The sequence below is a fragment of the Trichomycterus rosablanca genome, chromosome 6 (assembly GCF_030014385.1).
Source record: "Trichomycterus rosablanca isolate fTriRos1 chromosome 6, fTriRos1.hap1, whole genome shotgun sequence".
Taxonomy (NCBI): domain Eukaryota; kingdom Metazoa; phylum Chordata; class Actinopteri; order Siluriformes; family Trichomycteridae; genus Trichomycterus; species Trichomycterus rosablanca.
In genome coordinates, this window is record NC_085993.1 from 42,695,568 (window position 1) to 42,721,487 (window position 25,920).

At 40.4% G+C, this 25,920-nt stretch overlaps 1 protein-coding gene across 3 annotated transcripts; it reads right to left on the reverse strand.

Moving 5' to 3' along the window:
• Nucleotides 1-837: 837 nt before the first annotated feature.
• On the reverse strand, nt 838-21,955 carry eif4enif1 (eukaryotic translation initiation factor 4E nuclear import factor 1). Of its 3 annotated transcripts, none has more exons than XM_062997897.1 (19): nt 21,901-21,955; nt 14,754-14,899; nt 14,569-14,642; nt 13,633-13,733; nt 13,268-13,542; nt 12,362-12,560; nt 12,117-12,277; nt 11,425-11,563; nt 8,043-8,213; nt 7,685-7,956; nt 5,983-6,060; nt 5,663-5,840; nt 5,464-5,546; nt 3,932-4,068; nt 3,737-3,812; nt 3,456-3,576; nt 3,038-3,370; nt 2,641-2,817; nt 838-1,863 (listed from the first exon to the last, which is right to left on the reverse strand). In XM_062997897.1, the coding sequence occupies exons 2-19, from the start codon at nt 14,847-14,849 to the stop codon at nt 1,667-1,669; spliced, it is 2,868 nt and encodes a 955-aa protein (XP_062853967.1). In that variant the 5' UTR covers nt 14,850-14,899; nt 21,901-21,955; the 3' UTR covers nt 838-1,666. The 3 variants fall into 3 exon arrangements, with proteins under 3 accessions (XP_062853967.1, XP_062853966.1, XP_062853968.1); XM_062997896.1 differs by having other exon boundaries at nt 21,281-21,937; XM_062997898.1 differs by lacking the exons at nt 7,685-7,956; nt 8,043-8,213; nt 11,425-11,563 and having other exon boundaries at nt 21,281-21,937.
• Nucleotides 21,956-25,920: the final 3,965 nt, after the last annotated feature.

The window sequence follows — 25,920 nt, forward strand, 5'->3', positions numbered from 1 at the left end:
CCCTGGGACAGGTTAGGAAAACACCTGTGTGAAATTTTAATGGGCTGACCTCAGGTCACACTTCGATAGACTCCACCATCCATTCCTAAACTATAGTAATGCAACATGAGCTCATATTATGGTTAATGGTAACAAGAGACCAGAGTTTGGAATTTGGTAGCAAAGATAGAACAAGCCATTGTACACGTTGATTATAGTCGACTTGAACAAGCCAACCAAAGACTTGTTTTTGGTGGCTTTGTGGTCTAGCACAATTGTGTTTTAATGTCCGTCCTATTTAGCGTGTAGTTTGCATCACAGTAAACTCTTGAGGTAATCATTTTCTGCTGACTACCAATTTTTATAGCCAGGTACAGGGAAAAAAAAAAAAAAAAAGACTATCTTAGACACAAAGATCTGTTACATATTACATTAGAAAAAGTGCTAGATTACTTCTTTAATAGTTGCTTAAAATCTTTCTAAGAGAAAGAAAGATTTACCAAATATGCTGTTGTATATTTGAAGTTGTACACCAATCTTCTTGATATCTGTCTCTACTCGGTCTTGGTTTAAGGTTCCTAATGGTAAATTAAAAATGACGATAGTCATCGACACACGATTTTGTGGTTGCTTTTCAAGCAGACAATACCTGAAGTGCTCATGTAAGTGTTCAGGCAAGCAAAGATAGAACATAACTACCTGATGTTGGAAACCAAACTGCATTTAGTGTTTAGCACACAGCCACTCGCTCATCAGTTTGCCAAGTTAGTACCACAGACTAGACATTAGACACTGAAAAGAAAATCTTATTAAATTGATTCTTTTTGCCATATAGATCATTAAAAAGTAACACACAGATTAACAAAAAATGTGTTTTTTATTGAACATTTTATTCTACTGTGCTTTTTCGATTAGCACATTTCTTTGAAGAATCCCCAGCCACCTAACACAAATAATGTGAGCAGTGCTTCTCGTTCAATGAAGACGAAGACTGGCTGGGAGACAAAGTGAGGGTGGGGGGGTGTAAGGGAGAATAGACAGGGGAAAAAAAAGGCACATACATACTGCAGCCCCTTGTGGGCTCAGCTCCAGCAGGTTCCAGCTACTCTTGTCCAGCGAGAGATCGATTTGATGGATGGAAAAAGCAGTCCCCCAAATGTGTGGGTACCTCTAGTTCAATAAACCAGTAATCAGCAGTGCAGCATGTTCCCACTCTGTTCAAACTAAAGAACTTGTCACTACTAGTGAAAAGGGGACAGTCAAGGGAAAAACAACTTAGTGGCCCTAGTCTTCCCCACAGCAAGACAAGAAACAAAAAAGAAATTTATGTACAGGGTGGAAAAAAAAATCCAGTCCCATAATCTGTACAAATCTGGCCTATACATTATTTACTTCTTTACTGCAAATAAACAGGAAAAAAAAAACAACAACAACTCCCTAACAAAGTGATAGGACAATAGCAAACAGAAATAAAGAAATAGTCCAAAACTTGCCTTTCCCTTTTTCCTTAACTTTTAGGCCTTTTTAACTACAAACTAACTGCAAGGTTTGTAATGGAGGATGTACCACACACAACACTCCATCATCTGTACATTATCACAGGAACTAAAAGTTCACATTTTTCAAATTAAACAGAGCTGTGGGGAACAGCGGTCTTGCTTTTACACAGACTGGCTGCAGGATGTCATTACTGGCAGAACTCCAGTTCATCAACACTGATTACTTTAGCTGAAGGCATGGAGGGAAGAGGTTGCTGTAGCACATCTGAGCCAAACCACTTGGCCAGACCTAAAGGTGGGCTGCCTCCTCTGCGCTGGGGGTTGTTTGTCCGATGTGCACCAGGGCTTTGCAACTGTGGGCCTGCAGTAGGTAACGTGTGAAAATCTGCAGAAGAAAACCACACGAGTTCCAGTTTCAATATACAGCTGACCATTATACATCAACTGAATATTAAGCTTACACAAAATAAGTCTAGGGGTGCATGATCCATAGAGAGGTAAATAATTGTTATAAAGGTCAATCAGGCAAGTTAGGGAAAACTCAGTAGGCCTTTAGGACTGAAATTGAGAAACCACTTTGTATTAGCCTTTTCTTTATCAATAAATTCAGTTGAATGATTTACAATGTTTATCAACAAATTTTAGAAGTATTTTTAACAATTGTGAAAAGTCAATGTACTTTAACAAAAAGGTAGCCTAAACACCATTTGTTATAAACTTTTTTTGACTGATATCACTGGCAGTGTTCAGTTATAGTCCTGTATGAAGGAATGCTTCCCCACATGGAAACTGAGTAAAGGAATCTCTCCATAACTGGTTTAAGGTACCAGTAGACATTGTAATCATATCAAAAATGGGACTAGTGGTAGTGTACCACAAAACTTTTATACAAAATTCCTGAATTTAGTGGCTCCGGTGATTCACATTATAAATAATGCAGAGGAGGAACCTCAGCGTCATGCAACATTTATACATTCAACAGAATGTATCTTTTGTAACTGAAATTTTACATCGTGATTAATGTATATTCACAGACATGGTAAATTACACTAAAGTATTGCCCTAAAGATCAAATTAGTGACTTTTCCATGCACCCCTAGTGAACTTATTAAAATATAAAACTACACCATGTTACACATTTGAAAAGCCTCTGGGTACTTACTTGGCCTCTGTTGATGCTGGAGCTGTTGTTGCATGACTGCTAATGGCATGTGTGTTCCAGCAGCTCTCGGCGATATTAGCGGGTGGCCTGCAGTGCCCAGTGGATACAGAGGCTGGCCTAAGAGAGCAGGGGGAAGACCCTGCAGTTGGGACAGATCCACAGCTTGGGGGAAAAGTCCTATTGGGGGAAAAAAAATTAAAGCCCTGAATAAGCATCTGTTGTAGTAATGGTTCTCAACCATTTCACACACTTGGCTACAACAGTGACCAAAAGCATGTCTTGCTTCCAGCACACCTGCATTAACATAACATAACTGAGCCTATAGGAACACAGTGCAGGTTCAAACTATGTTAAAGTACAGAAGTTTAATCTTAGAAAGTTTATATAATCTCCAAACCTGTTTGTAAAAGTGCAGGTCCCAGTTGCTGGGGCTGGACACCCTGGGCAATCATCCTTTGTACCACACTGGGGTGTAACTGCGGTGGTGAAGGCCTTACCAGTGGGACATGAGGCAAAATGGGTACTTGGTAAATAGGTCTTGGGAAAGAAGAGGAGCCTGGAGAAAGCATAGCTGGAGTGTGGTGCCCTGTGCTGGAGCTGGGTCTAGCTCGTTCTGCTTCTTTAGACTGGCGATTCTGAGCTGAGACAGGGGTGGAGCAAGCCTTTACTCCACCTGTCTGAGGGCCACTATTGTCCATACCTTCAAGGAATGAATTTGGGGAAGGATTGTCTAAAGGAAAAGCAAAAAAGCAGATTAGTTTATAAAAATGTGTATAAAATTTTTTTTAGGGGATGGGACTCGCACAACCCCTCACCTTCCTGCGAGTTAGCCGTGTCCTCTTTGCTTCCAGGCCTGCTTGTTGGCTCGTCTTTAGTCTTCTCTTTCGATTCGTACATCTTTTTAATCACTGAAGTTGGAGTAAAGGATGGCGACAGCTGTAGACAAAAATTTGGTTAAGAATCCATGCAAGTGACAATAGAACACCAAGCACCCCAAATCTGGGAATTAGCTTCAACTGTCAAACAATTTTACAAATACAAACCTTCATAAATAAAAAGGGTTAACACATTTGGCATGATGCCACAGTAAACTTACCATACTTGTAACTGCTGTGACAGGTGAATTCCTACCACCTGGGTGAGGGCCAGGGGATCGGTTAATCCTCTGCTGCCTGCAACACAAAGCTCTAGATCATCCTTCTTTACATTTCGATTCGCTATTTAGATTTATTCAGTTAGCTTAGCAACATTTGATTTATTACTTACAACAGAGAAAGACGAGTGACAATACCTGTTACGAAAAGCTTTATCACTGACGTATTTATTGTAACCTTGTTGGTACTGATATCGAGCGTGCATTGCCAGATCCTGCTGGAACATTAAAGCATCTATATCCGCCTGGTCCACTCCCATTGGCAATGCCCTTAACTAAAAACAGTTATTCACATTAAGAATGTGTCCAGTAATAAATAACATTTGTACACAAGTAAAAAAAATTGAATGATTAGTTAAGACTTCTAGTGTACTAATACCAATACAATGTAGCTGAATCGCACTGAAGTACCATGCTATATAGCTTGGAATATTTAAAAACCTTTCAAGTTTTATGAATGATGCCTCTGCAGTTACCGCCAATGGGCCCTTGAGCAAGGGCTGTAACCATTAGTTCTAGGAATTCAATATAGCAAAAGGTAAAATAAGTGCAGATAAGTTGAAAAAAACCTTTTCAATGTTTACACTGATCAGCCATAACATTAAAACCACCTTGTTTCAACACTCACTGTCCATTTTATCAGCTCCACTGACCATATAGAAGCACATTGTAGTTCTACAATTACTGACTGTAGTCCATTTATTTCTCTGCATGCTTTGTAAGCCCCCTTTCCTGCTGTTCATCAAATGGTAAGGACTCTCCCAGGACCACCACAGAGTAGATATTATTTGGGTGGTGGGTCATTCTCAGCACTGCAGTGACACTGACATGGTGGTGGTGTTTTAGTGTGTGTTGTGCTGGTATAAGTGGATAAGACACAGCAGCGCTGATGGGGTTTTTAAACACCTCACTGTCACGGCTGGACTGAATAGTCCACCAACCCAAACTATCCAGCCAACAGCGCCCCGTCGGCAGCGTCCTGTGACCACTGACGAAGGTCTATAAGATGACCAACTCAAACAGCAGCAATAGATGAGCAATTGTCTCTGACTTTACATCTACAAAGTGGGCCATTTAGGTAGGAGTGTCTAATCAAGTGGACAGTGAGTGGACACAGTATTTAAAAACTCCAGCAGCGCTGCTGTGTTTGATCTACTCATACCAGCACAACACACACTAACACACCACCACCATGTCAGTGTCACTGCAGTAAATAATACCTGCTCTGGGGTGGTCCTAACCATTGAAGAACAGGGTGAAAGCAGACTAAAAAGTTTGCAAGGAAACAGATGGACTACAGTCAGTAATTGTAGAACTACAAAGTGCTTCTATATGGTAAGTGGAGCTGATAAAATGGACAGTGAGTGTAGAAACAAGGAGGTGGTTTTAATGTTATGGCTGATCGGTGTATACTGCGGGTGGACAGTTATACTTAATCTGAAGAGGCCGAATACATTTGGTGCTAGTGATCACGCATCAATAAAAGGCTTTACTACCCACTAGGTTTATATAAAAAAAAAAAAAAAGCCTTTTTTTTTTTTTTTTTGGTGACAAAATGTTTATTTAGCATTGGGCCTGAAAAGAGTTCGATCCTATCTTAAAAATCCTTATATCTTTTAATAACAAAAAGGTCAAAGCGAGTTGATATTTTTTTCCTGTTGGGTGCTTACCTGTGCTGTGAGTCCAGGACTCATTGCACGGTGCATTTCAGAAATCTGGTCTCTCAACATATGCCCTGGAGCAACTGGAAACCCTAGAAAGACCCCAAAATAACACAAAGAATTAAACAACCCCTCATACTCTCAAATGTTCTTAGATTTAGCTTGCAAAATGACTTGCGTCAGTACATTATGCCTTTTGTAATGCTACCTGTTGGGGGCTGCACACATCCTGTGTAAAAGTCCGGAACTGGACATCTATGTGGAAAATAAGGAGGTGAAGCGTCACGATGGTGCAAAAGGCCAGGGGCAGGAACATTGGGACTACCCATCAGACCACCAAGAAGTGGAGAACCTGCTCTTGGAGTCCCCTGAACACCTAACAACTCCTACAAAACGAGACATGAATCAATATTTATTTCAGGGCTATTACTTTGTACCATATGCTCAATTCTTAAGTTCCCATGAATGTGCTTTTTTTAATCTGGGAAATTACAGTGCCTGAGGTAACATGCACCTTGGCTGAATTACCTGAAATATGCTCTTCTGCTTTGTGATGGGTACCTCACATAAGGTGCTCAGAATGGCAGGATCTGCTGAATGCTGCAACTGGGCACACAAGTTAAGAACGACCATCAACTATACATTCAGTCACTGTGTATGGCAGCAGTGACCCACTCCAGTGTTTCCCCACTCCAATAAGGTGATTTATATAGAAGTGGCTTCCTCAATGCAGCATTCACTTTGTCCAACTGACACACCTCTTATGAGTTTGACAAAGTTTTTTGGTTGTCTTGTGGTTGCTGTCTACAAGCCTTAGATTCTTATGTAAGTATTGACCATATCCAAATGGCTACATCACACAGACATCAATCCACAACTGCATAGTACACATTTATGCCCATCATTAATCCAATCCAGGAGAGTTTACACAGTCATATTTGCCCAGCATTGCATTGTCAAGTGTATTGTATTGTTATAGCCCTGTAGATCTGACAGCCTGCTAACCAGTAAGAATATATTATAAATCAACTGTGACCATTTTGCCATTATGCCAAAGTACAAACACATTCTAACAGTGTGGCTTTAAGTGTAAACACAATAACTTAAAGAACAATTCTACAGTGAAGAATTCATAGGCAAAATATTGTACCTTTAATTTTTTTAGATATTCATACAAGCCAAAGCTGTGGTGATATTCAGCTGCTAAGTTTTTTGTGATGAGACTATAAGGTCATTTTAATACCATCAGCCACACAGTTGTGTTGTTAGTACTTGGCATTTGGGAAATACTGAAACTAATTTCTTTAATCATTTTAGCACAAGCACCTGCAAGCTGATCAAAAGGTTTGGTCGAGAAAAGCAAAGATACACTGACAGTGTTTGTTTGCACTAAAAACATTGACAGACATTGACAATTGCAAAACATTAACAGTTTATTATCACCCAAGTGTATAATGCAATTGAATTTGCTCTTGCTCAAGAATGTTGCAACATTGTCAAAAAACAGAAGCCAAAAAATGCACTCAGGTTGTGCAGCAGTCTAACACACTAGCACACCACTGCAGATCGTTGGAACTTAAGTTTGAATCTTAGCAGAGCCATCAACCTGACCAGGTTTGTTTGTTGTTTGCTTGTTTAATTCTTAATGCCATGTCAGCTGCTATGGCTATGCTATCATCATGGCTAGCTAATAGATTAATCAAACTTCAAGGTGGTGGGTCAATTTGCTTTCTTATGCGTATGGTGGTTAAGAACCTGACCAGGTACCCACACAAACAACTGACTGTTTGAAAGAGGGAGTGTTAGTGATCTGGTCAGACTGGTCAGGGTGCCTGCACGAGTTGGGGTGTAAGGGTGACATTCTCACACCATCGTATCACATACAAACAGGTGGTGAGAAGCAGCTGCAGACTGGACGTGTGTCGGGGGGGGGGGGGGGGGGGGGGGTGATCCCTCTTCTCCTTGATCAGATCAGGGTTGTGCAAGTAGCAGAAAATTCAGAATTAAGAATTAAAAAAGAAAATAAGCAGGGGGGGGGGAATCCAGTTGAAATGGAAAAGGAGAGAAAGAACTGACAAAACACACATTTAAAGTAAGGAAAGATTTCAGTTAGTGTTCACCTGATTGAATTAAATTTTACCTTGCACCATCACTGACTGAGACACAGCTTTACCTGATGCAGACTGGCACGCTCACACATGCACACTAAGGCAGCTGTGAGCACACTTACATTGCTTGCGCTGGTCTTGGGCTGAGTGGGCAGGGTTCCACTTGCCTTCATACTGCTCACTAGCTTGTTAAATGCAGACATGTCAGGATCACGGGGACGGACCGTGACCCCAGAATTTCCCGTAAGAGCTTCTTCAAGGTGCTCGGCCATAAAGGGTGTTCCACTGCCCTGACTCTGAAGTTGCTGGGGTGGTTGAGGCTGTTCAGGCTGAACCTTAAGCCCCTTTAACCCACACTCCACCTCTTCCAGAGACAACACCACCCCTGAATTGGCTTTAACAAGAGGACAGAAAACAAGACTTTGTTTAATCAGAAACTGAACAAAAAGTGTAGAGTGTTAAACAAGCGTTACTACTTACTGCTCTCTTTCAGCCGGGCCTTGTTGGCATTTAAGCTGGAAAGAAGGGGTTTTAAGTCAACCTTGGCCTTTTGGAGAAGTTCCAAGATGTCCACTTTTTCTTTCCGTTCTTCAGAGGAAATGGGAGTAAAGAAAGGTGTAGGACCATGACTGGGAGAGCTACTTCTTGGACCTTCAAATGGGAAACATTTGCTTTATTTTACAGAACTGAGACATAAGGCTCCACTCACTAGGGCATCATGGCATTAGTTATAAAACACTTTGAAATACTACTGTGGTATCCGAGCACCCTCACATGCTAGCACACCACTATGGAGTGTTCGAACTTGAGGTCTAACCTTAGCAGAAAAGGCGACCTTGCCAGGCGTCCACACAAAGGACTTCTCGCAGCAGTTCAGAAAAATGAACTCCTCGAATGAAAATGATCGATACAAACCAACAGCACTGTAGCCATCACATCACCAAATTGCATCCGATTATGGTTGACGGCCATGCCCATACTATTAAATGGCACTAAAAACATCACTAGTGTTGAAACACTACAGTTTTTTAGGTGTGCAAGTCAGCAAGAAATGGGACAGGGACTTGCAACATACGCTTAATTACACTACAATAAAATGCACCCTTTGGTAACTGGGCAAGAATGCATTTGACAGATGTACAGGTACTAGCAAAGCCATACACACAGAATTTAAATGACAGCATACACCGATCAGCCATAACATTAAAACCACCTCCTTGTTTCTACACTCAGTCCATTTTATCAGCTCGTTACCAAATAGAAGTACTTTGTAGTTTTACAATTACTGACTGTAGTCCATCTGTTTCTCTGCATACATTTTTTAACCGTTCACCCTGTTCTGTAAATGGTCAGGACCACCACAGAGTAGATATTATTTGGGTGGTGGGTCATTCTCAGCACTGCAGTGATACTGACATGGTGGTGGTGTGTTAGTGTGTGTTGTGCTGGTATGAGTGGATCAGACACAGCAGCGCTGCTGGAGTTTTTAAACATCTTACTGTCACTGCTGGACTGAGAATAGTCCACCAACCAAAAATATCCAGCCAAGTGCGTCCTGTGACCACTGATGGTGTAAAAGATGACCAACTCAAACAGCAGCAATAGATGAGCGATCATCACTGACTTTACATCTACAAGCTGGACCAACTAGGTCGGAGTGTCTAATAGAGTGGACAGTGAGTGGACACAGTATTTAATAACCCCAGCAGCACTGCTGTGTCTTATCCACTCATACCAGCACAACACACACTAACACACCAGCAAAATGTCAGTGTCACTGCAGTGCTGAGAATGATCCACCACCTTAATAATACCTACTCTGTGGTGGTCTTGACCATTGAAGAACAGGGTGAAAGGGGGCTAACAAAGCATGCAGAGAAACTAGTCAGTAATTGTAGAACTACAAAGTGCTTCTATATGGTAAGAGGAGCTGATAAAAATGGACAGTAATTGTAGACACAAGGAGGTGGTATTAAATGTTATGGTTGATCGGTGTAAGCCTAGTTAACTAGCTGCATAAGTCTATTGGACTTATGGTCTTAATAATTAACACCAGGGTAATTAATACTGAGGTCCTTCATTTGCTTGGGTTGAACATAATGCTTGCTATTGACGTAGGACTAAACACTCATTTGTTCACAAAGTAGTTCACAATTAAAGGTGTAATTGTCTACCTTTGTGACCAATGCTCTCATAAATCTTCAACGTTTAGCCAAAACCCTTCAACTCAATAAACCTGTACAAAGCCAAGGCTCAATGCAAATTGCCCATGGCGATATTTGACAGTGGATTCATAAAAAATAAAAATTAGAACTGTGATTCATTTCTTCATGCTACTTAAAAGTAATGCAAATGACCCCACTCAGCAAGTCTTGAACTAAGGAAAGCATTACCAAAATGCGCTGCCACTTGTTTATAGGCCGTCAGTTGTAGCCTAGCGGTTAAGGTACTGGACTAGTAATTAAGCAAGGCCCTTAATCTTCAATTGCTTAGACAATATACTGTCACAGTACTAGGGATGTCCCGATCCGATCTCACAGATCGGAATCGGGGCCGATCAAGGCATTTTTAACTGATCGGAAATCGGCTTTACTAATGCCGATCATAACCCGATCTTTTGTTTTACGTCAGCATGTCCGCTGTGTGGAAATACTTTAAATTGGAACGTGAAACGAGTCCAACAGTGGTGTAATGTCTGTAATGCGAGCGTTTCACGAGGCAGTAGGAGCAGAGCTGCGTTCATTACTGTAGAATTTTACTGTTTATATGGTGTGTGAGTCGAGGATCACTCCGGTTTACAAAACAATAACTTTTAATCCGAGTATGAAAACTTCAGGACCATAACATACAGCTTTTACGAGTTTACGTGTTACAAGACTGAACGACATCTCAGTATCAAGCACTCTGATTGGCTTAGTTATGTAACCGAGCGTCGTAGTGATGCACTCGCTTAATAAAGAAATAATACACGTTATATTCACTAATTGTTGGGAGCAAAACACTTTATTAACTTCTGTTCCGAATAGCGGACAGCCAGAGCCGAGCACGCTATCCCATGCACTATGGAAGCCCCGAAGGGTCAAAACACACTTACTTTGCATAGACCCGTCCATCAAACCATTGTCACAATACAAGCACATTAAGAACTGGCTTTGCTTCATAACAAGTGACTTTCCATTTAATTTTGGTATTCAGGTTTTACTGTAATGCTGTTAAGTAACTTATTTGTTTTTTTATATTCAAGTTAAGCTGCTACACCACTTGTGAGTGGAGATTTTTGTTCATTTTTAGTGTATCACTGTATTAAACAGAATTATGTTCTTTAAATATAAATTTCAAAGTGAAACTAATTATCTCACTTCATTTTTACTACAATGCTGCACTATGTTTGTTTACTTTTATTTTGTAAAATAACATTAATAGCTTGGATGCAGGCAATTTTGTTCCTACAGCACTGCAGAGCTATTCAGTTGTTAAACATGTACATTGGATTAACTTGAATAACCGTAATGTTCTTGAAGTGTGCACTGTGTAAACAGTGTTATCTAGTTCTTATCTAGACACTATCTAGAAAATACAAGTATCGGTTTGAGAATCGGTATCGGATCGGGATCAAAATTAAAGATCGGGAACAAAAAACGTGATCGGGACATCCCTACACAGTACTGTATAATACTTTGGATAAAAGTGTCTACTAAATGCAAAAATGTAAACGTTGATACTCAACTAATCATGACTAAGCATAATTGTACTACACATGGGCATGTGCTATTAGATGAGATATGTGGTTAATATCTTTTGCTATAATTCAATAATGTATTTTATGTTACTTGCAAGAAAAAGAAAATTATGAATCAGGTACCTGCTAGCCTCTCTAGTTCTTCATGTGGGGTGGAGCGCAGGCTGCTGGAGCGGCTACCAGAGGGACTCTGATTACTGGAAAACCAGCGGCTAAAACGGCTCATGGAGACTGGCCCTTCACCAAGCACATCTTCAATCATCTGAAAAAGTAAGGATGGAGGCACGACTTAGCACGTCGGTATAATGCAAAGATAGGAAAGGGTAATGGGGCGAGGATGAGGATGGCACTTACATGATGAGCTTGCAGGCAGTTTAGAGCAATGAGGGCAAATGAAGAGTGGGCTTTTTGGAAAATTAGAACTCAACCACAAGCAATTTTTTTTTGGCAACATAACCAAAACTTCCATCAAAGAAAACAACAAAGAGCAACTTTATGGCTCAAAGCACAGAAAACTGCAGTAATGCTTGGATCAGTGATGGGCATAAATCTGTATCACCTTGTCTGAATATCTACCAAACCTTCATAACCAGCAATATGGCAAATGCACAAAGGAAGTCACATTCCTATTCAAAGGAGTAAGAAAATAACCAGAAAAAAAAGGCAGCCTCCAGCATGCAAAGCATCCCACGGATGGGCTGTGAATAAGTGACTAAGTCCCAACAGAAATGCCACAGGTGTTGGTGTTTAGAAAAATCAATCACCGGTTCTACCCACAAAACCCTTATAAACATGCAGTGCTCCCCAAGTCTTACCGAAGCCAGGCCAGGCATTGTCTTCTCCAGATTAAAGAACTCGTTGAAGTCAAACTCGCCAGCAATTTGCTCAGGAAGAACATCTGGGTGAGGAACCTCCTGATCAGCTCCCATCTCTTGGACCACCCGTGGCTCCTCAGACAGACCTCCATTACACTCAACTACACAAAAGAGCAATTGATTTAATTTATTTAATTTAAAGTGCTTCCATCTGCCAAAGAATTTTCTTTGCCTAATGTACATGCCTTCTTTAATAGACTCAGTTCTTTTCCTTGAGCGCTTGGGCTTCCGCTTGTCATCCTCTGGAACTTTATCATCGAAGCCAATGAGCTCAATGGTTTCTGACTGGCTGGTGGGTCCACCAGAAAACCATTCTGGCTCCTCTTCAGCATAAGAGTCATTTCTTCTTCGTTCACTAAAGACTCTTTTGTCACCAAAGTCTCTCTGTAACAGCACACGGACACTAGTTAGATTAACAGATGAAACACAGTAAAAACTAATTGCATTGAAAGCACACAAGGTGTATTCTAATCGACAGGGCACTGTCCTCTCACATGTCTGATCCAGACTGTCTGCCCCTCCCCCTCGTTTACTGGATTACACATCAATTTGTCTCTGGGCCTCACACACATTTCTATGCACATTTACCTACTGGATTTTCTTTGTAGGGTGAACAAAATTGAACTATCCAGTAAGAGAAAATTCCAGAGTGATTAGTGATGAAGTCTAAATGAAGGTTCCCAAGGCCCTAAAAAAAGCAACCCCCACACTACCTGTTACACTTCCGTTCCTTCCTGATGTTCAGTGTTCAAAATGGTCAGTGCTGGCTGCAGAGGTCATGGTTCGGCAAATACTACACACGTTTAAACATGTTTCCCAGTTTACCTCCTCCAAGGCACAATTTTCCCACGTTTGTTGCCCACCCCCACCTCCCTTAAGTGCTACAGATAGCACCATTTGGGTGTGAGGAAAAATGTGACATCTCAACCCAAAGCTCACATAACCACAATTGTGCTTAAGAGCCCAACTGTGCTGGGGAATAAACCCTTGGCTTTCTGATCTAATCACAAGCCACTATTTTCACACACTACCATAAGTATTATAAAATTAAAACAATTAATTTGCATGAACATAAAAGATTTTTAAAGTACCCTAAATCTCTTGTCCTTAAAGTCAATTTCTCTCTCACGGTTTCGGTCCTTGTCAGGTCGCACATCCCTCTCAAACCCACGTGCCGCCATAATGCGGCCACTTCCGATGCGCCGTGTACCGCCGAGACGAAGAGACTCATTTTCTTTATTTTCCAGGGGGCTGACAGCACATCGAGTCAGGACAGAAGGTGCAACTTGGCAACCACCACCAAAACTACGCCGCTGTGGACTAAGAACTACTTCCAAGTCATCCTCCTTAAGACGCTCTCTTGGGTCTAGAAGAAAATAGCAAAAATTATGAAGTATCTGTTATACATCACTGTAAAAACATGAAGCAAGCAAAAAGTAACCAAAGCAAGAGTTACCAGCAATTCTGCGTTTCAAGGATGGCCTATCCTCTCCTGTAGAGTCATTCTCTGAGGGGTACAGAGAAGCATGCCATTTTTCAGGGTCCCACACCCCATCACTATGGCGATGAAAAACAAAGTCGGTTCATCAAAAGCCATTTAAAATGTATGGTAACATTAATTTAATAAACTATTTTAGCAGAGCGGTCTGGGTACAGTGGATTTTGAAAGAATTCAGACCCATTGACTGGTGGATTTGAGTTTAAATGAATACAAGGCATCTACCCACTAATCTATAATCATCCATAATAAAGTAAAATGCATGTCAAGTTATTCAAAAAAATTACAAACTGAAATTAAGCCCTATGCTTAAACTCTCCAATTTTGTCAGGTAAATCCTATTTGAGTTTTAACCCTGTCTAAAGGATGGTAAATGCAACTAGTCTATCTTCGCAATTCAAGTTGACAACATAGAAAAGCACACAGCTGGGTCCACAATGTCACACATTCAAAGGATCAGTCCGTGGAGCTAGATCAAATTGTGGCAAAGCATAGACTGAAGCCACAACATTCCTGGAAAGACTCAGTCACAACCCTAAACCTCTTTAGAGATGGGCATCCAGCCAAAATGAGAATTTCAGGAAGTGGCAAGACAGAATCCAATTTTGAATAAAATGCACAACATCCTGCTTGAAGTTTGCTAAACAGCACGCAAAGCTGGCAGCGCCAGGGAAAATGTATCCAAACGACCAGTAGTTGGCAAAGAGTCTTCTACAAAGTGCTGAATAGTTTTTACTCGGTCATTATGGGTGATGCCTTGTAGATTAAAGGTCAAAATGGCAATTTTATAAATTTAAATCAAATCCATAATACAAAGTTTGCAAAGTCAAGAAGACAACTCGTAAGACAATATTTAAGTACATCAGCACGACATTGTTCACAATATTTCATTACCTGTCATATTTCTGTGATAAACATTCTGGTCTCTCATTGGAGATTGGTAACTCTTTGATTTCCAAAAGCTCCTCCTGTAAAAGGAATCACAATAATGCTCATTTGTAGAATGGCTGTAATCCAGTTCTCACTTATGCTCAGGTTAACCTTGTATAGCAGATTAGGCAAGATGAGCCTGTCCTGACCTTTGTGTATCTGTAGGCAGATGTTACCACAGAAGTCTTCACTGAATGCCCCATTTTATTAACACCCTTATCCTCTATATAGGCATCTTTCTCCATGACTGAGGCAGGAGGCCAAGTATATCTTCCGAATTAGACACTCCAGGTACCTGCAGGCAAATTACAGGGTTACAAATGAAAAGGCACTACAGTAAGTTAGGTTACACTTAAGTTATAACTACATCAAGAAGTTTCTGTAAGTAATAATTACCCAAGTTAAAATTAATTTGTTAATAATGACCCGTTACAGTTGACTACACAAAAAAAAACGTTTAGCCACACAAACAAATTCTGTAGCAGGGGTTCACTGCACAGATCACACTAATTTGCATTTAGTTTCAAGTTAGGTTTTCTGTACCAAACAAGTAATTACTGGCATTTTCGGGGTCTTGCCACACACCATGGTGGTCCACCATTGGACTTATTTTTATTACGGCTATCAAAAATGTAACAAGGGTTTAAAAACAGGCAAGGCACATGGGACCACTGGTTCAGCTGTCTGGTCACAAAGATGACATGACATTGACTGACTGGCAAGCAACTACATCAGATCCTTTTGAGTATGGGCTGTGTGAGACATTGGCACACTGTTCTCTTGACAAAAGCATAACACAACACACAATATTACTCTAATTTATACATCTGTTAAGAGGCAAATAAATTGATCACCCATAACAACAAACCACCTGTGACATGGACTCCACAAGACATATCCTGTGGCATCACGTTCCAGAGGGTTAACATCAGGACCTTCCACTTTTATGCGATGTGAGGTGGCTTGAGCTACAGTGCAATACTGGCGTCATCTTTTCCACAAGTAAACAATGCATGTGTGCGCCTTGGCATTCACATGATCTTGGAAATTTGCTGGGCAAGTCCAACCTTCTTCCATTGCTTCAATGTCCAGTTTAAATGTTATGCTGCCTACAACAGCATTCAGTATGGCTGGTTTAGTGATGGATCAATGATGGTCTGGGGAAGCATAGCCTTCCAACAAACATCCACATGATAGCCAATGGCACACTGACTGCTATTAGGTACTATGATAATCTCAACTACATTTATATATATATTTATATATTTATATATATATATATATATACAGTGTATCACAAAAGTGAGTACACCCCTCACATTTCTGCAGATATTTAAGTATATCTTTTCATGGGACAACACTGACAAAATGACACTTTGACACAATGAAAAGTAGTCTGTGTGCAGCTTATATAACCGTGTAAATTTATTCTTCCCTCGAAATAACTCAATATACAGCCATTAATGTCTAAACCACCGGCAACAAAAGTGAGTACACCCCTAAGAGACTACACCCCTAAATGTCCAAATTGAGCACTGCTTGTCATTTTCCCTCCAAAATGTCATGTGATTTGTTAGTGTTACTAGGTCTCAGGTGTGCATAGGGAGCAGGTGTGTTCAATTTAGTAGTACAGCTCTCACACTCTCTCATACTGGTCACTGAAAGTTCCAACATGGCACCTCATGGCAAAGAACTCTCTGAGGATCTTAAAAGACGAATTGTTGCGCTACATGAAGATGGCAAAGGCTACAAGAAGATTGCCAACACCCTGAAACTGAGCTGCAGCACAGTGGCCAAGATCATCCAGCGTTTTAAAAGAGCAGGGTCCACTCAGAACAGACCTTGCGTTGGTCGTCCAAAGAAGCTGAGTGCACGTGCTCAGCGTCACATCCAACTGCTGTCTTTGAAAGATAGGTGCAGGAGTGCTGTCAGCATTGCTGCAGAGATTGAAAAGGTGGGGGGTCAGCCTGTCAGTGCTCAGACCATACGCCGCACACTACATCAAATTGGTCTGCATGGCTGTCACCCCAGAAGGAAGCCTCTTCTGAAGTCTCTACACAAGAAAGCCCGCAAACAGTTTGCTGAAGACATGTCAACAAAGGACATGGATTACTGGAACCATGTCCTATGGTCTGATGAGACCAAGATTAATTTGTTTAGTTCAGATGGTCTCAAGCATGTGTGGCGGCAATCAGGTGAGGAGTACAAAGATAAGTGTGTCATGCCTACAGTCAAGCATGGTGGTGGGAATGCCATGGTCTGGGGCTGCATGGGTGCAGCAGGTGTTGGGGAGTTACATTTCATTGAGGGACACATGAACTCCAATATGTACTGTGAAATACTGAAGCAGAGCATGATCCCCTCCCTCCGGAAACTGGGTCGCAGGGCAGTGTTCCAGCATGATAATGACCCCAAACACACCTCTAAGACGACCACTGCTTTATTGAAGAGGCTGAGGGTAAAGGTGATGGACTGGCCAAGCATGTCTCCAGACCTAAAACCAATAGAACATCTTTGGGGCATCCTCAAGCGGAAGGTGGAGGAGCGCAAAGTCTTGAATATCCGCCAGCTCCGTGATGTCGTCATGGAGGAGTGGAAAAGCATTCCAGTGGCAACCTGTGAAGCTCTGGTAAACTCCATGCCCAGGAGAGTTAAGGCAGTTCTGGGAAATAATGGTGGCCACACAAAATATTGACACTTCAGGAACTTTCACTAAGGGGTGTACTCACTTTTGTTGCCGGTGGTTTAGACATTAATGGCTGTATATTGAGTTATTTTGAGGGAAGAATAAATTTACACTGTTATATAAGCTGCACACAGACTACTTTTCATTGTGTCAAAGTGTCATTTTGTCAGTGTTGTCCCATGAAAAGATATACTTAAATATCTGCAGAAATGTGAGGGGTGTACTCACTTTTGTGATACACTGTATATACATTTATAAATACAAATACAAATAAATACAAAAATAAGGGTGGAAATAATTAGTACAGTTTGCAAACCTCTACCTTAAACAACTGGATTTAATTGTTTAGAGCATGTCTTGTCTGAAATGCTAAGAATGACATCGGGTAGGTGGAAGTCACTTGGACAATAAAAGAAAATGTAAAACCCTGTAAGGGAATAATTAGGTTAAATAACTGGATTTACAAGAAAACCAGATTATCCAGCTTACCGTTTTTGATTTCCCTGCATTTATTCAGGCTTTATATATATGTTATGCATAAATCCTAACACTTTAAAGGGGTTTTGTATACTAAAGTTAAGGTATATACACAACGATTAGGCATAACATTATGACCACCTTGTTTCTACACTCACTGTCCGTTTTATCAGCTCCACTTACCATATAGAAGCACTTTGTAGTTCTACAGTTACTGATTGTAGTCCATCTGTTTCTCTACATACTTTTTTTAGCCTGCTTTCACCATGTTCTTAAAACGGTCAGGACAACTACAGAGCAGGTATTATTTAGGTGGTGGATCATTCTCAGCACTGCAGTGACACTGACATGGTGGTGGTGTGTTAGTGTGTGTTGTGCTGGTATGAGTGGATAAGACACAACAGTGCTGATGGAGTTTTTAAACACCTCACTGTCACTGCTGGACTGAAAATAGTCCACCAACCAAAAATATCCAGCCAACAGCTCCCCATGGGCAGCATCATGTGACCACTGATGAAGGTGTAGAAGATGACCAACTCAAACAGCAGCAATAGACGAGCGATCGTCTCTGACTTTACATCTACATGGTGGACCAACTAGGTAGGAGTGTAATAGAGTGGACAGTAAGCAGACACGATATTTAAAAACTCCAGCAGCGCTGCTGTGTTTGATCCCCTCATACCAGCACAACACACACTAACACACCACCACCATGTCAGTGTCACTGCAGTGCTGAGAATGATCCACCACCTTAATAATACCTGCTCTGTGGTGGTCCTGTCCACTGAAGAACAGGGTGAAAGCAGGTAAAAAAAAAAAAAAAAAAAAAAAAAAAAAAAAAAAAAAAAAGAAACAGATGGACAAGTCAGTAATTGTAAAACTACATATTGCTTCTATATGGTAAGTGGAGCTAATAAAATGATAGCGAGTGTAGAAACAAGGAGGTGGTTTTAATGTTATGGCTGATCGGTGTGTGTGTGTGTGTGTGTGTGTGTGTGTGTGTATATATGTATATATATATATATATATATATATATATATATATATATATATATATATATATATATATATATATATATATATATATATATATATATATATATATATATATATACAGTGTATCACAAAAGTGAGTACACCCCTCACATTTATGCAGATATTTAAGTATATCTTTTCATGGGACAACACTGACAAAATGACACTTTGACACAATGAAAAGTAGTCTGTGTGCAGCTTATATAACAGTGTAAATTTATTCTTCCCTCAAAATAACTCAATATACAGCCATTAATGTCTAAACCACCGGCAACAAAAGTGAGTACACCCCTAAGAGACTACACCCCTAAATGTCCAAATTGAGCACTGCTTGTCATTTTCCCTCCAAAATGTCATGTGATTTGTTAGTGTTACTAGGTCTCAGGTGTGCATAGGGAGCAGGTGTGTTCAATTTAGTAGTACAGCTCTCACACTCTCTCATACTGGTCACTGAAAGTTCCAACATGGCACCTCATGGCAAAGAACTCTCTGAGGATCTTAAAAGACGAATTGTTGCGCTACATGAAGATGGCCAAGGCTACAAGAAGATTGCCAACACCCTGAAACTGAGCTGCAGCACAGTGGCCAAGATCATCCAGCGTTTTAAAAGAGCAGGGTCCACTCAGAACAGACCTTGCGTTGGTCGTCCAAAGAAGCTGAGTGCACGTGCTCAGCGTCACATCCAACTGCTGTCTTTGAAAGATAGGCGCAGGAGTGCTGTCAGCATTGCTGCAGAGATTGAAAAGGTGGGGGGTCAGCCTGTCAGTGCTCAGACCATACGCCGCACACTACATCAAATTGGTCTGCATGGCTGTCACCCCAGAAAGAAGCCTCTTCTGAAGTCTCTACACAAGAAAGCCCACAAACAGTTTGCTGAAGACATGTCAACAAAGGACATGGATTACTGGAACCATGTCCTATGGTCTGATGAGACCAAGATTAATTTGTTTGGTTCAGATGGTCTCAAGCATGTGTGGCGGCAATCAGGTGAGGAGTACAAAGATAAGTGTGTCATGCCTACAGTCAAGCATGGTGGTGGGAATGCCATGGTCTGGGGCTGCATGAGTGCAGCAGGTGTTGGGGAGTTACATTTCATTGAGGGACACATGAACTCCAATATGTACTGTGAAATACTGAAGCAGAGCATGATCCCCTCCCTCCGGAAACTGGGTCGCAGGGCAGTGTTCCAGCATGATAATGACCCCAAACACACCTCTAAGACGACCACTGCTTTATTGAAGAGGCTGAGGGTAAAGGTGATGGACTGGCCAAGCATGTCTCCAGACCTAAACCCAATAGAACATCTTTGGGGCATCCTCAAGCGGAAGGTGGAGGAGCGCAAAGTCTCGAATATCCGCCAGCTCCGGGATGTCGTCATGGAGGAGTGGAAAAGCATTCCAGTGGCAACCTGTGAAGCTCTGGTAAACTCCATGCCCAGGAGAGTTAAGGCAGTTCTGGGAAATAATGGTGGCCACACAAAATATTGACACTTCAGGAACTTTCACTAAGGGGTGTACTCACTTTTGTTGCCGGTGGTTTAGACATTAATGGCTGTATATTGAGTTATTTTGAGGGAAGAATAAATTTACACTGTTATATAAGCTGCACACAGACTACTTTTCATTGTGTCAAAGTGTCATTTTGTCAGTGTTGTCCCATGAAAAGATATACTTAAATATCTGCAGAAATGTGAGGGGTGTACTCACTTTTGTGATACACTGTATATATATAAACCTATTTTTAAGTCTGTTTTTTCTTGATCTGTATTAATGTATCTACTTAAATAGCATTTATATAATAAATGTGGTGATTAATAATGGCTTTTGTACAAAATCATCCCACTCGATGGTTATATAACTTATTACAAGAGCTACTCAAACTTCAAATGAAAATGTGCAGATAATTACATGCAAATGTATTACAGTTCACTTCAAAACGGCACAACTTGTTTGTCAGTCTCTGAGTGTCAAATTAAACTAAAGAATTGTCTGTCACCTCTAATATTAGTATATTTATATGATTTGTATTTGAAAGAGTATTTCTAATCATATTAAATGATTATGTGAATAAAAGCTGGCCATTTTAAACAGTTAATAGCTTGTTAGAGAACAAGAGAAAACCATCGAGGCCGAGAGCCAGCGCCAGATGTAAACTTTCCGAGCTCTGCTTTAATGAGTTTGATAAATAATATAAATAATTAAAGCTTGGTACACCACCAGCATTACAACCAGAAGTTTATTCGTTTAACAAGGCGACGGTTTGTTAAGGACGCTAGGAATAAGTATGTTCATGTTCATTGAGAGGACAGTGTAACTTGATTGCTAATGTTTGCCAAACGGGGTGCTAGCATAAGTAGCTAGCAGCCAATGCTAACTATTAATTTATACAAACAAGAGCTTGAATGGTTTCATAAAACACTTTCAAATTACAAATTAAGATCTTACTAGTTATTCTTGGTATAAAGGCAAAATAACTTACCTTATTTTGGACAGAAACACTGCAACCGGCTTACTCCCTTTGTTGATAATACAAATAACCAGCTATCAAGAACTTTTACGGCTTTAAGAAGAGGTCATGCGATTAAACTGGACGTGGCGTCAGTCAAACGCTCAGTATCAGAATTCATGTTACTTTTATCAAATTAATGCTTTCTAATCAAACACACAGTCCAGACAAACGTCGAAATAAATAGCATTAAGTAGCCAGAAAGCTTACAATCGAGTTAGCCAAACATATACCAAACAAGTAGCGTTTATTAATTAATTTAACCAATAACATATCAACTAGCTGCACCTGCACTATGATCATTACACAGACTCGCCATATAAACCGAACAACACGAACACGAACACGAACACAAAACAAAAACCATCAACACATCCTACAGCGTCTGAGCTAAAGCTACTGAAAAACACCAACTGCTAACCGGCTAACGTGGCTAACCAAAGGCATTATGGACTACTGCACATAATAAACCGAGGAGGCGCGTTTATACGAGCCCACCGCAGCTCGCGTTCATCTCTACACGTTATTGAATTGAAAGGTTTCAGTATATTTGGGAGTTGATGCAGAAGTCTACTGAACTGAACTGTACTCACACTACTGTGTTATACAGCTCTGTCTCGCTTTAGTCTCCAGCTCTCAGCAGCGAATTTCCTCTCATCACTGCAGGTCCTCACTGGAGCCCCGATCCACGATTAAATAGCCACCGCTGCTGCCTTCATTAAACTGTACTAAACACACACGCCCCTTTATCCTCTAATTAAACATCCGTAAATACCATACTAGCTCATTAGCTCGTTAAATACATTTTTATAAAGTAGAAGTAGTGGCAAAAATAGAATAACACCATGTCAGGCATTCTAAATGGTCACCTAACTTGGATTATTTTCACCTAACGAATCTCCTGTGTCTCAAAACCATCGTTCTGTTTATGTCAAATTGGTTCGACGTTTAATAATTTGATTTATTTTTTATAAATCAATGCAGTTTTTACTAGATAAGCCCATGTGAGGTGTTCTGTATATATTGAAAATGTATATAGTTGCAATCCGAAGTATTAACACCCCCCCCCTTACACACTTACACACACACACACACACACACACACACACACACACACACACAAACACACACACACACACATTCATTAAGAGGATTTGTGGTGGTACAGAATTAAGTAAAACAGTCTCAGTGAACATAGAAACAATAGTTATTGATACATATAAGCAAATTGTACTCCCTTAAATCCAAGAAGGCCACTCCAGAATATTCAAGGACTGATTTCTTAACCAAGCTCAGTTTACCAGAAGGGTGCTTGGAATCATTTACATTTTTGGCATTTAGCAGACACCTTTATCCAAAGCAACTTACATTACAGTTACAGTATACAGTCTGAGCAATTGAGGGTTACGGGCCTTGCTCAAGGGCCCAACAGCAGCAACCTGGCAGCTGTGAGGCTTGAACCAGTGACCTTCTGATTACTAGTCCAGTACCTTTACCACTAGGCTACAGCTTGCCCTGTAGTAGTAGTAAAAACTAGTTTTCTTATATAAAAAGCCAGTGTTGTTCTTATACCTGCTATTTATTTAGACAGATGAATGTGCACACAACAAAGTTGCAATCTGGAAAACAAGGTGTGCCTGCAAAGAGGTTGATGTGTAACACATCTTCCCTTAAGGTCCTCTACATATAAGCAATTTTGATCACATAAGTTGACAATTTAGAGATGAAAAGAGACAAATGTCTATGTGCACTATAATGCAAACCCCAGCCTCAGTATTTATTGGAACATCCATTTGTCTTGATGATCTCTAGCAGGCAAGTGCTAATAAGCTTTAGACACCTCTCTTGTGAAATCTTCACCCATTCTTTTCATGCAAAAGCTTCCAGCTCATGGAGGGTTGTCAGTTTCTTGTTGCAACTGTTTACTATAAATCCGAGAAGGGCACTCTAGGATATTCAAGGACAGATTTTTTAACCAAGCTTGGTTTACTGGAAGGGTGCTTGGGATCACTGTCTTGCCGGAAAGTCCAATACCAGGCCTCATTCTGCATGTTCTGCACAGGCATGGCTTTGTGGGAATAGAATGATTAATCAGTAACACATTTCTTCATATAGCGTAATGTCATTTTTTTTACCTATATGTTTTGGACTGGCACTAAGGGTGCAGTGAAGTGTGTCCCCCTATGGCTAGGTTTATGTATTTCTAAGCCAAGCCTGGGATTAAACCCCTGAACTCAAACACTGATGTTACGAGTAGTGTGGCTCTTACAGTTTTTCTCAGTCGATTTGGTACATTTCTCACATCATGATTTACATTGGCATCACAACAAGTGCATTTCTCAAAACAGTTAGTGCAAACAGCAAAACTCAATGAAATACCTGCAAAAGCACGTACCTCGCTCACAATTCTTTGTTTGTGCCTCAAAAGCAAATATTTATGTCAATCAACTTGTCAGTGCCATCAGAATGTCTAGTCTGTGTGTCATTGCCTATGAACAAGGCAGTAAAAATACTTAGTCATGTTGTCAGTGCAACAGTGTACACTGTAAGTATATTTTGATGGAAACTAGCTAGCTTTTGATTACAATAACGCTGCACATTCTGTGGCATATCAATTGAAATGGTACGTGTTACACACAAAAAACAAACTTACACAGAACACAAAGTTACACATGACTGTATGTGGGAGACTGACAGCAAGAAATTGGACTGGAATCAAATTTATACAGTAATATTCTTTTACTGTATTGTTCGCACTGCAATTTGTTGACAAAAAAATCAGATAGAAATTCAGGAAAGACAGACAACTGTTTGGCAGCACTCTATAACACAGAGGAAAAACTACAAAATTAGAAACTTACTCTAAACATTCAAAACAACCTGAGACAACAACTTAAGGAATTATAGTGCTTTCTTTTCTATACATCCTGACGCTCCTCTCTGTTGGGCCACATGTTTTCATCCACGTCACTCTGGATATCTTCCCTTGCAATGCAGCGTGGAAAGAATCTCCTGGAGTGCCTAATCCAGCCTCTGCAGGCATCTGCTGTGATATCCTCACAAGCTGCATCCATGGCAGTCAGCAGGTTCATCTGGGTGTGCGGCTGGTGATCGTACACCTTCCATCTCCAGGCTGAGAAGAACTCCTCAATTGGGTTCAGGAATAGGGAGTAGGGTGGGAGGAATTCCATCAGCATTCTATAATGAATGGCAAACCATTGCCTGATGGTGTTAGAGTGGCATGGACTCTCCTAGCTCTTCCTCTGTTTTGTCCCCTCAGCCTTCCACCACGCAGCCTTACCCCTCTTCTTGGCTGTTCACCCTGTACACAGCCTTGTCTTTCCATTGTGAGACTTTGTAACATTGCAATGTTTTGTGTCTATAGGTTTGTCAATTGAAGGTTCATGAGATGTACCTCTGACCTATGGTTGAGAGCTGTTTGACCATTGGTTGATCTAAACCTTCACAAATTCCCCTTCTTAACTGAAAGCCAAGATTTACCTGAGAACAATTTAATCAATTTATGATAAATTACCAAAATTTACCAAAAAAGTTTCATAGAAATGTACAAATTATGCCTGAGAGATTATGACAACATGTTCAACACTTTTGCATGTAATGACCTAGGCAATGACCCAAAGCCTAAATGTTTTGGAGGGTAAGACAATTCAACAGACAATCAGTAGAACACATTTTAATAAACATGACATAAGCAATTGATAATGCAAAAAACAGCAGACAATTGTACATGACCATTTGCATGAATGTACAAAAGCATTTGCAAAATGTGAAACACAATGAGAAATGCTATTATGATCTGCACAAGTGACAAGGAGATGTGGAGATTGAATGAACAGTTTTGAGAATTTCAATTCTGATCTGAGAAATGAACCAAATCGACTGAGAAAAACTGTAATAGTAGGGTCTAGTAGAACTGTAGAAAATAATTTTTTACATTGGTCAGAATCTTCTGAACTCCTTCAGAATCAGAATCTTTACTATTCACCAAGTACCAGATGTACAAGGAATTTCTCTTGGTGCAGGTGTCAGTATATATATATATACATCTAATTAGATAGATAGATAGATAGATAGATAGATAGATAGATAGATAGATAGATAGATAGATAGATAGATAGATAGATAGATAGATAGATAGATAGATAGATAGATAGATAGATAGATAGATAGATAGAATTAAGATGTGCAGTACAGTACACTGACAAACTTCAAGTAAAAATTGTTTAATGGAGATTATTAAATAAATATGGTGCATATGTGCGTATGTGCATTGACTGCATAAGGGAAAAATGTAAGAGGCATGTGTGATGTGCAGCATGTATTATAAAGTCCAGGTTTATTCTGTTAAATAGTCCTTGTTAGGTTTGCTGATGGCCTGGGGAAAGAAGGGCTTCTTGTCAAATTCATGCCACAAAGAATTAAGGCAATTCTGATGACAGGAAGAATGGGGGTTATATTAGTATGATACTCCTAATAAAGGGGCAAGTCAGTTTATGTATGTTATGCACCTCTTTCTGTAATATGAGCTTCTCTAGTGTCGACAGTCAGGGGTGCAGTCAGGGATTTGGGGCTAACAAGTACAGTTCGTGTCT

Bases quoted from the DNA above. Each gene is read 5' to 3' on its own strand.
- eif4enif1 (XM_062997897.1), bottom strand. From the start codon at position 14,849: ATGGAGAAAGATGCCTATATAGAGGATAAGGGTGTTAATAAAATGGGG. The intron at 13,543-13,632 runs GTAACTCTTGCT...ATTTTCTTCTAG, and splicing joins CTTGAAACGCAGAATTGCTG to ACCCAAGAGAGCGTCTTAAG. The intron at 5,841-5,982 runs GTAATTCAGCCA...CTCGTTTTGTAG, and splicing joins AGCAGAAGAGCATATTTCAG to GAGTTGTTAGGTGTTCAGGG.